Source organism: Pholis gunnellus, assembly GCF_910591455.1.
Source record: "Pholis gunnellus genome assembly, chromosome: 3".
Classification (NCBI taxonomy): domain Eukaryota; kingdom Metazoa; phylum Chordata; class Actinopteri; order Perciformes; family Pholidae; genus Pholis; species Pholis gunnellus.
In genome coordinates this window covers 13,690,462-13,702,685 of record NC_136529.1, presented here as the reverse complement: position 1 = coordinate 13,702,685, position 12,224 = coordinate 13,690,462, and the positions used below count along the sequence as shown (strand labels likewise).

The following is a 12,224-nucleotide window of genomic DNA, read 5'->3' as shown; positions in this document are numbered from 1 at the left end:
ATCATTCCACATAGTCATGCTGTTTGAATAATCTCATTTCATGACGTTTAACTGTTTTATCAGATCATTCTGTCAGCAAAGGTACAGGCAAGCGATTTGGAGCTTTTGCAAATTGTAGACCAATGTTGACAAGTGAAAGAGTGCCAAAGCCATTTTTAGTGCGCTAAACCTGATAAGAAGCCCAACAGCATCACACTGTAAAACATATTCATTAAAACACACCTGAAAGTCATTCATTCAAATGATTAGTTAGTAGTTTATTAATTTATGGGATAATGGCTGATTTATAATAAATAACACCCTTAAAGTATCTAATGAAACAAACACATGAGGCATTTTGCCTGTGTTCAGAGTCAAAGTAGTGTCTTTACACACAAAACTTATGACCTGCTTCTAGAAATGTATTTTGTTTAGTATTGTACAGATATTAAAAGATGAAGTTCAATATAATTTAGAAATGCATAAATGATTAAAAAAATCTACGGAATTGTCCTTACAAGTTTTAAAATGACTTACAAATGGCTATAAATGTAATTTGAATACATTTGTATACATTTTGTACACAAATACACAAAATTGGTGCAACTTCTTACCAATTCAACATAAGCAACAGAGTAAAAATAAGTTAAAAGCTTGATTCTAGTCAGTAACACGGTAGTAGACCAATTCTTTAATAGGAATTGAAACTCTTCAAGTTAATTTAAAGGAAAACTTTAAACAGAAGTAATGAATCATTTTTACAGTGTGCGCTCATTGAGTGTTTTTTTTGCCATGCGACAGCTCCTTATGCAGATGGCTTGCATATGCATGCATTGCACCTTCATATCAACGTCACTATTCTACTGCCTGATTCTCTTCCAACATTATCCTTCAAACACATACGTTATGTTGCTCTATGTCATGCAGCCCAAAATGCATATAAATGAGAACACATTTTTCTTATTGTGAGGGTATGGTAGATAAACATCCCAGTGTAAGCACTGTGTTTATACTTTTATTAACAGTTAAAAATACAAACAGGAAAAATCTTCTCAGTAGTCATAAAAATCCCGCTGGAATCCTCTGTGCTTAACTAACCACTCATCCCTCATCCTCATCCTTTTGTCTCAGAGAACGTAGGCCGCTTAGTCACGCCTGCCAAAAAGCTGGAGGAAACAATTCGCCTGGCGGAGTTAGTCATAGAGGTCCTCCAGCAGAACCAGGAACACCATGCGGAGGTGAGTGAGAACCCTCTCCTCCTCAAAACACTTTCCCTCTATACTCTCACTCTTATCTCACTCCGCCCCTCAGCAGGGGAGTTAGTCTTATTATCAGCCCTCTATAAATAAAGCTGCTTTCATCTATGGGTAACTAAAAAAGATGAATTTAATTTAGGAGAGCTCTAATTAGTGTTCGACAGACCATGGCTACATGGAATCAAAGCGTCGTGTTTGAGAGCAGAGACTGTAAATTAGGCATAAAATTATATCATGTGTGCAATTCTTTCCTCTGATTGCGGATCATAGCTTGGTGTTTCAATGTTACATATGCATATAAGATATTTAATAAGTAGTCCAGTACAAACAGAAAACAGAAGTACGGGAAGATACACATTACTCACAACCTCTGCGTTCTCTTAATATTTATTAATAAAAACTCCTTTTGCCACAATTAGATGACAAAATAGCCAGTGGTGAAAGAAGTGCTCAAATCCTAAAGTGAAATTACCTATTTAATATTGTAGTCCTGCATTAAAAATGCTACTTAAGTTGAAGTACAGAAGTATTATCAGCTAAACATTCTTTAAGTATCGAAAGTGAAATTGCTTAGTTTACAGAAAATGAAGGATGTATCAAGATTACATTATTAGATTATTATTGATGCATCAATGGAAGAGATGGTAGCATGAGATGAGAGTACAAGAGTACAAGAGTACGCTACTCACATTTTTATTCCATTCTTTATTTATTTTATTTTTTTGTGAAATGTTGGAACATTTGACCTTTTCACAGCCTTATACAGTTGAAACCACCTGAGACGTTGGAGGGGAAGTTCAATCACATCTAAAACATGTTTGTTTTTTTGTAATAGGTTACGAGCAAAAAATATTGCAAAGTTTAATCCATAACAATGCATCATATTTCATAGGTTCATCATTTGTTTTATTTTTGTTGAATTTGACTCTGAACAGTATCTAGTAACTAAAACAGACAGATAAATGTAATGGAGCAAAAACGTGTAAAGTAGCATTGCCACCAATGACAATAGTTTATTTATCGCATTCTGTTCGCTTCTATAAACATTGAGCTGGTAGGAAAGCATGATGAGCGTGTGTAGTTGTGTAGATCTGAAGGTGATCCGATGTGATCATAGAATATCCAGATAAAGCAGATTTATTGTATCTCTCTGAATATGCTTGACAGGCGGCAGTCACAAGTTCTGGAGATCAATCGGTACAGTATTTTTATTTATTTTTCCTCTTCAGTCCCCATCACGACCCCCCTGTATGGCATGTGCGCCATTATGGCAAGAGGCACCTCTCTAGACAGAGAATGATGTCATAGATACTGTAGCAATGGGTGGGTTTTTAGGCATAGAAGTGAGAGAAAACATGTTTTAAAATTAAAAGGCACTGTAGCTTGCACAACATAATTGTGATCATAAAGCATGTTCATCGGGCCATAAAGAGGTTTCCTTTCTCTCCAAGCATGCTAAACCAGTAAATTTCCCAAAGTATGCTCCATGTGAACTTTTTGAAGTTTGATCCACCATGAACATTTGTTTCCCCTCCATCCAACGATTAATTTCACAGTCCGCACTTGTTCAAGCATTACTTCCCCAGCTTCTCCTCCATCCCTCTCTGCTGTCTATTCTCAGTTTAAGACCCTTTCAAGAGAAATGCCTCAAAAATACTTTATTGTTCTGTACATCTTCCTGTGTTCTCACTGTCATATGATTGGTGACTGTCCAAGCAGGGAAAAGAGGTATGTAGTAAAGTTGAATGAGAAATTCCCATAATGCTTTGTGCATGTCAAGTAGATGATGCCACGTCTCCTTACCCCCTCAGCATACACTCTCTCAGGATTGTTCCCTTGACACGGTTGCATTGTTACAGCACTAAAGTCTGTCTGGCTGAATACTGGGTCTGCCCTAAAGCTTTCAGGGACCTGTATGTGTCCCTCAACCTCTATCAAAGGTTGGACGCCACTCCGCCTGGCGACCATTGAGCATTTTCTCCTCCCTCATCTGTCGGAAACCTTTACAGTCCTCCCATTTAATCCCCCCCCCCGTCCGCAATAAGAGTATCTCTCCTTGAATGTGATGGAGAAGAGCTTTGTTTGCTGCCTGTTTCTCTAGTACTAGAAATGTCAAGCATTTTTTAATTTTGGGAGTGGGCAGGTAAGTAGTCAGGTAAGTCAGGTTTTGACTGCAAATGTGATGCTGAAGGCCAAATGGGAAAATAACAGAAAAATTGTCAAAAATAAAGCATGCAGCATAATTTGGAAAGATCAAGCTTCATTTATTGAACTTGGCAACATGTTAGTCTGAATGATAAGCAAATAAGCCAAGACTGCCAGTAAAGCAACTACGGTACTCCTGCTGTCGAAGGGTGAGCATCCTGACTGTGCTAGAAAACATGCAGCTGAATCTCAGACTTACTTAACTAATTGTAACGGATGCACTCCATCTCAAGAGATGCTGTGTGCTGCAGTCTTTGGTGTGCCATACTGGAAGATGTGCATGAGTCACATTCACATCTAGGAGTTTGTCAGTGATGTGAATGGTGGAACCCCTCATCTCTTAGCTTGAGAGAAAGGCATGCATGGAGCTCCACATTTGCATGAGAAAAGGCACCTTTCCCTAATATCTATAGATGCTGTCATGAACATAACAAGGCACGGACATGCAACCCTACTGTGTGATTATTTTGCGAAGTATAAACGCCCTTACTTAAGATTAATCCCACCTTTAAATCTTAATCAATAAAAACAGTTCATTTCAGAGTGTGCGATTGGAAACACACACACAGACACACAATACACAAACGAGTATTCATCAACATGAAGTCATATAATGCATATTTAAAAGAATATGTTGATCTTTTGGGTAATGTACACTCAGCTTTCAGCTTTCTTGCTAAGAGTGAGATGAGAAGATAGATACCAACTAGTTTTATATGAAGCCATAGCACCTGGTTGGCTGAGCATAAAGCCTGGGAGTAAAGGGAAACCACTAGCCGGCCTCTGTCCAAAGGTGAAACCAAATCCACCTACCAGCTCACCAATTAAGTGATATTTTGTTTGTTTAATTTCATGCACCATTATGTGTTAGACTGCTGGACGTTCTAGCGACTGTGGTGACTCCAGGAGGTCACTGAGCACATAACCCCACGTAAAACCACCATGTGTTATTTATACACTTTGTTTTTAATGGATTAAACAAACCAGATATGACGTTTTAAACTAATGAGCTTCAGAGGTGCTGTTAGGATTTTTTTTAAACTATGGACAGAGCTGTTTATTCCTGTTTCCTGCTAACCGGCTGGCTCTTGGTTAGAGCTTCATATATAATGGGACACACATGAGAAAGGTCAATCTTCTCATCTAACTCTCGGCAAGAATACAAATGCTCATATTTCCCACTATTCTATTCCTTTGACATAGATTAACATAGAGCATACAGAACTCTAGAGGTATTTGCTTTTCAGAACCAATGAGCTCCAGTTGTGTGTATTATTACCTCCTTCCTTGTCTTTCTTTATTGCGTCAAAACATCTCTAAACTGAAGCTTTTTGTTCACCTGTTTTTCCTCCTTCCTGCTGTGTCTGTATAGGCGTTTGCATGGTGGACAGACCTCATGGTGGAGCATGCAGAGAACTTCCTGGCCCTCTATGCCATCGACATGGATGCCGCTCTGGAGATCCAGTCCCCTGAGAGCTGGGACAGCTTCCCCCTCTTCCAGCTTCTCAACGACTTCCTCCGGACAGACTGTAAGCTCCCACAGTGATTTAGACACTTAAGCTATTTTTAAGTGTAGACAAAGAGGCTAATGTTCTTCTGCCACTGCCTCTTATTTATTATGTTTTTTTTACACAGATCATCTGTGCAATGGAAAGTTCCACAAACACCTCCAGGATCTGTATGCTCCTCTGGTGGTTAGATATGTGGATCTGATGGAGTCCTCCATAGCACAGTCAATTCACAAGGGCTTTGAGCGAGAATCCTGGGAGCCTGTAAAGTAAGGAGCCGCCGTCTTCATATCTAGGCTGTAGGATGGTTGGAGATGCAAGGCTTTTATATTCAGACGTGAGACCGACTGTGTGGAGGCTGACAAATCTGGGAGAGCAGCTGTAATGTTCACCCAGCCTTCCTGTAGGTTCACTTTTGAAGCATGAGCCATGAGTGGGCTGATAACCTATTTTCCCTCTGAAAGAAATGGGTTATTTATTCTGAAAATAGTCTTTGACTAATGTATGTGTCTAACCAATTTCTCTCCGACACATTAGGGTCAGGGCAACACCTAATATCTCTGTTGTTTTGTTTTGTGAACTAACCTTCATAATGTGTGCTTTGACATGTTGCCAAAAAGAAAAAAGGCCTCCAGTCTGTTATGTTGCAGTTATAATTCATTAGTTGTGGTGTTCACACTTTTGCTTTTGCATTTTGTATTTTAAATGTTATATTTAAGATTAATTAAGGTATTTATTATTCTTGGTCTTTATTTGTCTTTTATTCTTTTCATTATTAAGTTGCTTCTCCTTCTCGCTGCATTTAATACAGTATTTGTGTGCATCCTGAGACCTCGTTACTACTGTACGTCTTTGACAATTACTGTTGGTCTTGTTTATGTATGTATGTATGTCTTTACCTAATTTCAGCTTTACGTTACTTTTATGATGAGTGTTACATGGCTTTTCGCAGCTCCCACACCACTGTTATCGATTCTTTTTTCTTTTTGTCTGTCTTTTCTGCAGGAGTTTAACAAGTAATCTGCCCAATGTGAATCTACCAAATGTGAACCTCCAAATTCCCAAAGTACCAAATCTGCCAGTGCCAGTAGCAGGACTATCAGTTAACCTTCCACAAATGCCTAGCTTTTCTACCCCGTCATGGATGGCTGCTATATATGACTCTGAGTGTGTATTCAATTAGTTTGCTTTAGAAATATTAAGCAATCAGAGACTGCCTTGGTATGAAGATGCCCGAAGCCAAAGATCATTCAAAAGTATAACAGCACATTTTTCAAGTAAAGCCACATTTCTTCTGTATGACTCTTACTGGAGATCAATCAATCAATTCCTGTATGTTTTCTCTCATGTGAATACTCCATGATTATGTCCATGTTCATGCCAAGGGCACTCTGAGAGGTGTTAGAGTAGATTGGGTTCTGCTTTCTAAAATGAGAAACACTCATTTGTCTCAACATGCATGCTGTTGAGCTGAGGTGTGGAGATACAGGCCAAAACAAACTAACACAAAAAAATAAAATATATATTTATGTATATAATTTGCAAGTCAAGTTCTCAGTTCTAAAAAAACATGTATCTCCCCAGAGTTGTTGTCCACAGACATCTGCTTTAGTGATTCTTAGCGCACTGTAGATTGTAAATGGCCGTAGATTCATCCCTGACCTTGACCACCTGCTAGTAGTCTGATTGGGAGGGAAGATAATGGGTTGGATTAGAGATGATAATGCGGAGAGACTAGGCGACATGGTGTTCAGACCTCTACCTCTCCGCTTTATCACCTCCCCTCCCTACTCCACATCTTTCCTGCAGCTCTTTCCCAATGAGCTCTACTCAGGATGCCCTAAAAGGTCTGCATGGTTTGCTTAGTAATTCTTGCAGGGGCCCCACCAGCCTGGGGACATGGATGTTGAGAGAGGGCCTGTGATAAAGAAGAATCAATTTGGAGAATTTATTTTGTGGGGAAAAAAAACTTGGCCTATAAATGCCATTTTTCCATGCCCTCCCTCACTTTTCCACTCCCATCTCCTTTGTCTTGACACCGTGTGATTAGCAGCTATATCTGCAGTGACTTTACCTGCATGTGGCCACTTCACATCCCAGTCAATAATCACACTCTACAGCATGGTTATTGAGTTGTTACAGTCAACCCTGCCCACTCCTTTTCACCCATACACTGACTGTCCACAAACACCTGTATCGAGGCAGATATTTCGACAAACCAGTCAGTATATGGTCGGAGTATAGTTTGACACTGTTAAGGTGTGGAGGAACCGCATCCTCCTCTGCACCTGCCACTGCACCCCCACCCCCACCCCCTCTCTCCAGCAGGGTGACCGTTGTCCTCTGACCTGTGTGTCTGTGTGTGTTTGGGTCAATGGCAGCAATGGCTCCGGAACGTCGGAGGACCTCTTCTGGAAGCTGGACGCCCTCCAGACTTTCATCAGGGACCTACATTGGCCTGAGGAGGAGTTTGCCAAACACCTCGAGAGCCGCATCCAGCTCATGTCAAGCAACATGATCGAGAACTGCGTCAAGCGGTGCGTTTGTGTGTCCCCGCATGAGGAATAGAGGGATTGACACACAGAAATACTAAGTACTGAATATTTTATATTATAGTGGGTATAAATATTTTACTTGCATTGCAGCACTAAGATGGCATTTGAGTCCAAGCTGACAAAAAGCAGCAAGTCCACAGATTTCCGCATTTCTCCAACATTATGCACCATGTTCAACGTGATGGTGGACGCCAAGGACCAGTCAGCTAAATTGTGCGCAATGGAGATGGGCCAAGAGGTAAAAACTTCACATACGACACAGACTGCATGTTAATAAATAACAAGTAGTTTGTATAATTAGTCTCTGTCACACTGATGATTTTGTTAAAATTGTCTTCGCAGAAACAGTACCACACCCAAATAGACGAGCTGATTGAAGAAAGTGTGAAAGACATGATCCAGTATCTGGTAGCAAAGGTGCGACTGTTTATCAACTTTGAAAATACATCTTGTATTTATTGTATTATTTGTTAGTAAAAGTTAGGATTTTCAGAGATGTCTGTCTGAGGGTCGGTCTGATATTTTGGTTCAGACTGAGGGATCTCAACTATTTGATGGATTGCAATGACATTTTGTCATGTTCCCCAGAGGAATCCGAATGATGTTGGTGACCCAGTGATTTTGTTATCTTGTGCCAACATCAGATCTAAGTTTATACTTATTCTGTCAAATATCTCAATATCTACTAAACTTGTCACTAAATTGTGGGAAGACATTCAAGGTTTCCAGATGATGAATCCTTTTACTTTTCATTTAAAGTTCTATGAAATTTGCTACACACATTATCACTTTGACTTTGGTGATCCCCACCTTTCATCTAGCTCCATCATGAGGTCAAACTTCCAATTTTCCCAATACTTTGATTTATGACTAAATACCCACTAAACTCCTGATATTCCCATCAGCCTCAGCTGGTCTTTGTGTTTATTGCTAATTATCAAATGCTAAACTAAAGAGGTGAACATCAGCATGTTGACACTGTCATTGTGAGCATAAATAACAACCAAACTATTATAGCAGTGCTATTAGCATGGATGTATGCCGTGTTAAATTTTTGAATGCAACTTATTTCTCATATTCCTCAGTTTGTTGCCATTCTGGAGGGCGTGTTGGCAAAGATTTCCAGATATGATGAAGGCACCCTCTTCTCTTCATTCCTTTCCTTCACGGTGAGATGAAGCTTCTCTTTATTCACTCCCTTGTTGCCCCATTGACCTTAATGGGCTGATTCAGTTATATTTAGGGCTGGTTATCAAACATCAATACTCTTTGGATATTGACCAAAATGTGTCCAGCGAGTATTGTAGTTCCTAAAGCTGGCATTAAATGCTTCCTCAGATGTTGTACTGTTCTGCACTTTTTCTTTGATCAGACAGTTCCTGTCTTTTATTTTGTTTTAAGTTTGGACCGTATTTTACTTTCAAAGTGGGATTTGTAGTAAAAGATGTTTATATCTTTCAAAGTAAGCTATTGTTAAAGTACTGCTAAAACTCGCGTATTATATTATACCAGTATTGAAAATTGTAAAAAAAAAAGAATTATATTAATAGGAATTAAAATGTTCTTTTACAAACTCTCAGCCTGTGTTTGACAATTGTGTTCTGATTTCAGGTGAAAGCTGCCTCTAAATATGTGGATGTACCTGTAAGTGCAATTACACCCTACCTCCCTGTGTGCTCATGAGCTACAGTGTGTTTACTCGATACAGTTGAATGAGCTACCTTTTGTTTTAATCAACAACAGTGTTTCTTTTCTGCCTTTTTTAATCACAGTCATTTGCCAGTGTTTGTGTATTCCTCTCCTGAGGCCCGACCCTGTTCTGTTTCTGTTTTACAGAAACCTGGGATGGACGTGGCCGATGGCTATGTGACCTTTGTGCGCCACTCTCAGGATATGCTTCGTGATAAGGTCAATGAGGAGGTGTATATAGAAAGGTTATTTGATGTAAGTAAGATGCCGTCTCCTCCTCACAACAAGGGAGGGGCCTTCCAAAATGTGGCAAAACAACAGGGCAGAGAGGGATAAGTCCCATTTTGAGAGCAGGAAATGTATTTTAGCCTGGTAAAAGAGGCTTTTCTGATCTTCTACCCCTCTTGACTTTTCTCTTTCTTTCTTACTTTCTGTCCCTCTTAACCTTAGTTGCTGCCCTCTGCATTCTGATGTGCATTGCCACAGTGCTTTTGGGCTTTTGTGTATGAAAAAAACAAACTTTTATTTACAAAGAGTCCATAAAAGCATCCTCAAAAAAGGATTATCTAAAGCAGTGCTCTCTGGAAAGGACAGAACTATCCGATAGTGATCACATACCAACACACCAACTTGTATTTTTTTAGCTCACTATTGCTTTCAGATACTTTCCACGTAAAGCATGTCAGCCCCCTTAGTAAATGACACTCCGCCCTCTTGGCCTCAGTCCACAGTGGAGCAAAGTTCTCTGTGAACTGAACATGCTGGGTGAAGGATGCACTCCTGGATGGGCCGGGGTGACATCATGAAGTCAAACTTTGAGGCTGACATGTCGTATACCCTTGGTCTGTTAGAGCAGTGGTTCCCAGCCTGGGGGTCAATGCCCCCACTATGTGGTCGTGAGATAAATCTGAAGGGTCATGAGATGATTTACAGGATAGGAAAACGTGGAAGAAAAACATTTCTGCTGCAGAAAATAGATGTACATTTTTTTCGGACTTTTCTGAAATTTGAGCTTTTCTCTTGTGAAACACTCTCAGCGGCCTGTTGCACCAGTTTGAGCAAAAAGTCAACACTATCTGCTCTAACTAGTTTCTTTGTATGTGTGCAGCATCTGAACTTGCATGAGCATAACCGTAATGAAAAATATAGCAGCAGAACGTGATGTTTTACCTATAGAGTAGTGACAGAAATTAAGAGACCTATACGGTTTAATTTAAGAGGAAGAAGTAATCTATGTATCATGTTTGAAGTAACATATTATATGATACAACACGTATTTGTCCTCATTATTAACACAACAATGATTTATCGCTCATTGAGGATGAGCAAGGATGGCTGTCTGACACATAAATAGCAAAAGGTCACAATTAATAACAACATAAACAAAAATCCTCCTCCTCCACGACAATAACATTTCCTCCAGTTCTCCCATCGTTACTGTCTGTAGTTAATGAGGAGCGACTCACAGGGAAGGTGCCATTTTTCTAAAGGGTCTATCTTCAGATAGATCAATATTACCACGTTCAAGCTCTGGGAGAATGTACTGCTCTTCCTGGTGCAACAGCTCACAGCTAATAGGAATACACATCCTGTGATATGAGGGTTCGTGAGTGAGCATGAGATGGCCGCAAAAGGCTGGGAACCAGTGTGTATAGAGGGTGAAGAGAGCACTGTCTTTTAAAAACATAATCCTAACAGGATACATTGACAGTAATGTCTCCTCCATGTGTGATTCAAACGACACATAATGCTGTGATGTGTGTGTTTCATGTCATTCAGAAACTATTTGTACAGACCTGTGTCTCTACAGGTGTGTGACGGCTTCATGTGTTTGACAGATTCTCAGTTCTGTGAGGCAGTGGCGTGAAGTTTTTATGTCTGAGAGATACTCAGAAGTCTCCCTTTGGTTACGTATTTTTGTGTTTGGCAGTAGAAGCAGGAGTCTTGTGCCAGATAAATATACTTTTTTTTCTGTTTGTTTTTGGAGTGAGGAGTGACGCTGTTGTGAAGTGGGTCTGCTTTCGTCTTTGAGGTCCACACTAGCTCCCCTGTCTCCGTCTGTGTGTCAGTTTTTCTTGTGTGGAGTTTTACCCCTCGTGTCCTCTGTGTGGCCCCAAAGTGCACCGAAATCCTACTCACTGCTGTCATGTTAAATTCTTCTAAGAGATTTCTTAAGCTGTGAATGTTTCAGTTTTAGCATTTTAAACTATACTTCAGTTCAAGGATGTCTATGTTTTTCTCTTTCATTTGAAAGCATTTCCATCCATCCATTTGCATGCATGTGAAAATCAGTTCCTTGATGTTGCATAGGCTCTACTTTATCTCTCTTTCTTTCACTGATTCATTTCAATCCTTTTTATCTGCTCTTTTCTGATTAACACCATTCCTGCTGCCTCCTCTATTTAAAAAGTGGCACTTATCTCTAGTGTTGCGTTGCGTTGTTTTATCACATTATGTTGGTTGGCATGATTTTAGAGTCAAATAATCTTCCTGTGTACATCTTCTAGCATGACCCTCCTTCTCAGAGTTCTGCCTCATTTGCACATAGAGCAGTCTTCCTTAGCACGTACTCTGCCACCCACCCACCTGCGAGGTCTGCATGCACTGCACGCTCAACTCGACTGTGAAGTGGACAGGCATCTGCATATCTGGCCTCAAGTTCAAACCTTTCAACCATTCACCTAAACTTCATCTAAAGAAACCTCGACTCAAAACTAAACCTCAACAGCCAAAACAAATGAAAACCTCCCACTCCTAATTCGGGCCGAAGAAACCTTTTTCTGCGTTCCTGCCTACTCACATGTTTAAAGTTGACTTCTTTATCTTGAAATTGGAGGTGTGACAACTGTTTCTATTAAACATGGGTGCTGTTCTCTTGTAACTTCAAACTTTAGACAGTCTGGGAAACTGCCACCCTAAGTAATGTAGAGAAAAGGTACAAGAAAATAGCACCGCTGCTCCCTGCCTGCTAACCATTTACTCACTCTCATTCTATTTTTCTTTTGCTAATGAACTCGTGTCAAAACTATAAT

At 40.0% G+C, this 12,224-nt stretch overlaps 1 protein-coding gene across 5 annotated transcripts in view; it reads left to right on the top strand.

The window, feature by feature from the left end:
* The window catches only part of cadpsb (Ca2+-dependent activator protein for secretion b), a gene marked incomplete at both ends in the record, with an annotated part of 58,345 nt that overhangs the window by 43,991 nt on the left and 2,130 nt on the right, over positions 1-12,224 (top strand). For 4 of the 5 annotated variants that reach the window (XM_079183395.1, XM_079183394.1, XM_079183393.1 and 1 more), the window contains 9 exons: positions 1,111-1,217; positions 4,813-4,969; positions 5,076-5,217; positions 7,330-7,485; positions 7,594-7,741; positions 7,846-7,920; positions 8,589-8,672; positions 9,115-9,147; positions 9,340-9,447. In XM_079183395.1, coding sequence (XP_079039521.1) covers positions 1,111-1,217; positions 4,813-4,969; positions 5,076-5,217; positions 7,330-7,485; positions 7,594-7,741; positions 7,846-7,920; positions 8,589-8,672; positions 9,115-9,147; positions 9,340-9,447 — 1,010 coding nt within the window. Of the gene's footprint in view, positions 1-1,110; positions 1,218-4,812; positions 4,970-5,075; positions 5,218-5,953; positions 6,116-7,329; positions 7,486-7,593; positions 7,742-7,845; positions 7,921-8,588; positions 8,673-9,114; positions 9,148-9,339; positions 9,448-12,224 lie in introns of all 5 variants that reach the window. The other variant, XM_079183391.1, reaches the window with a different exon arrangement.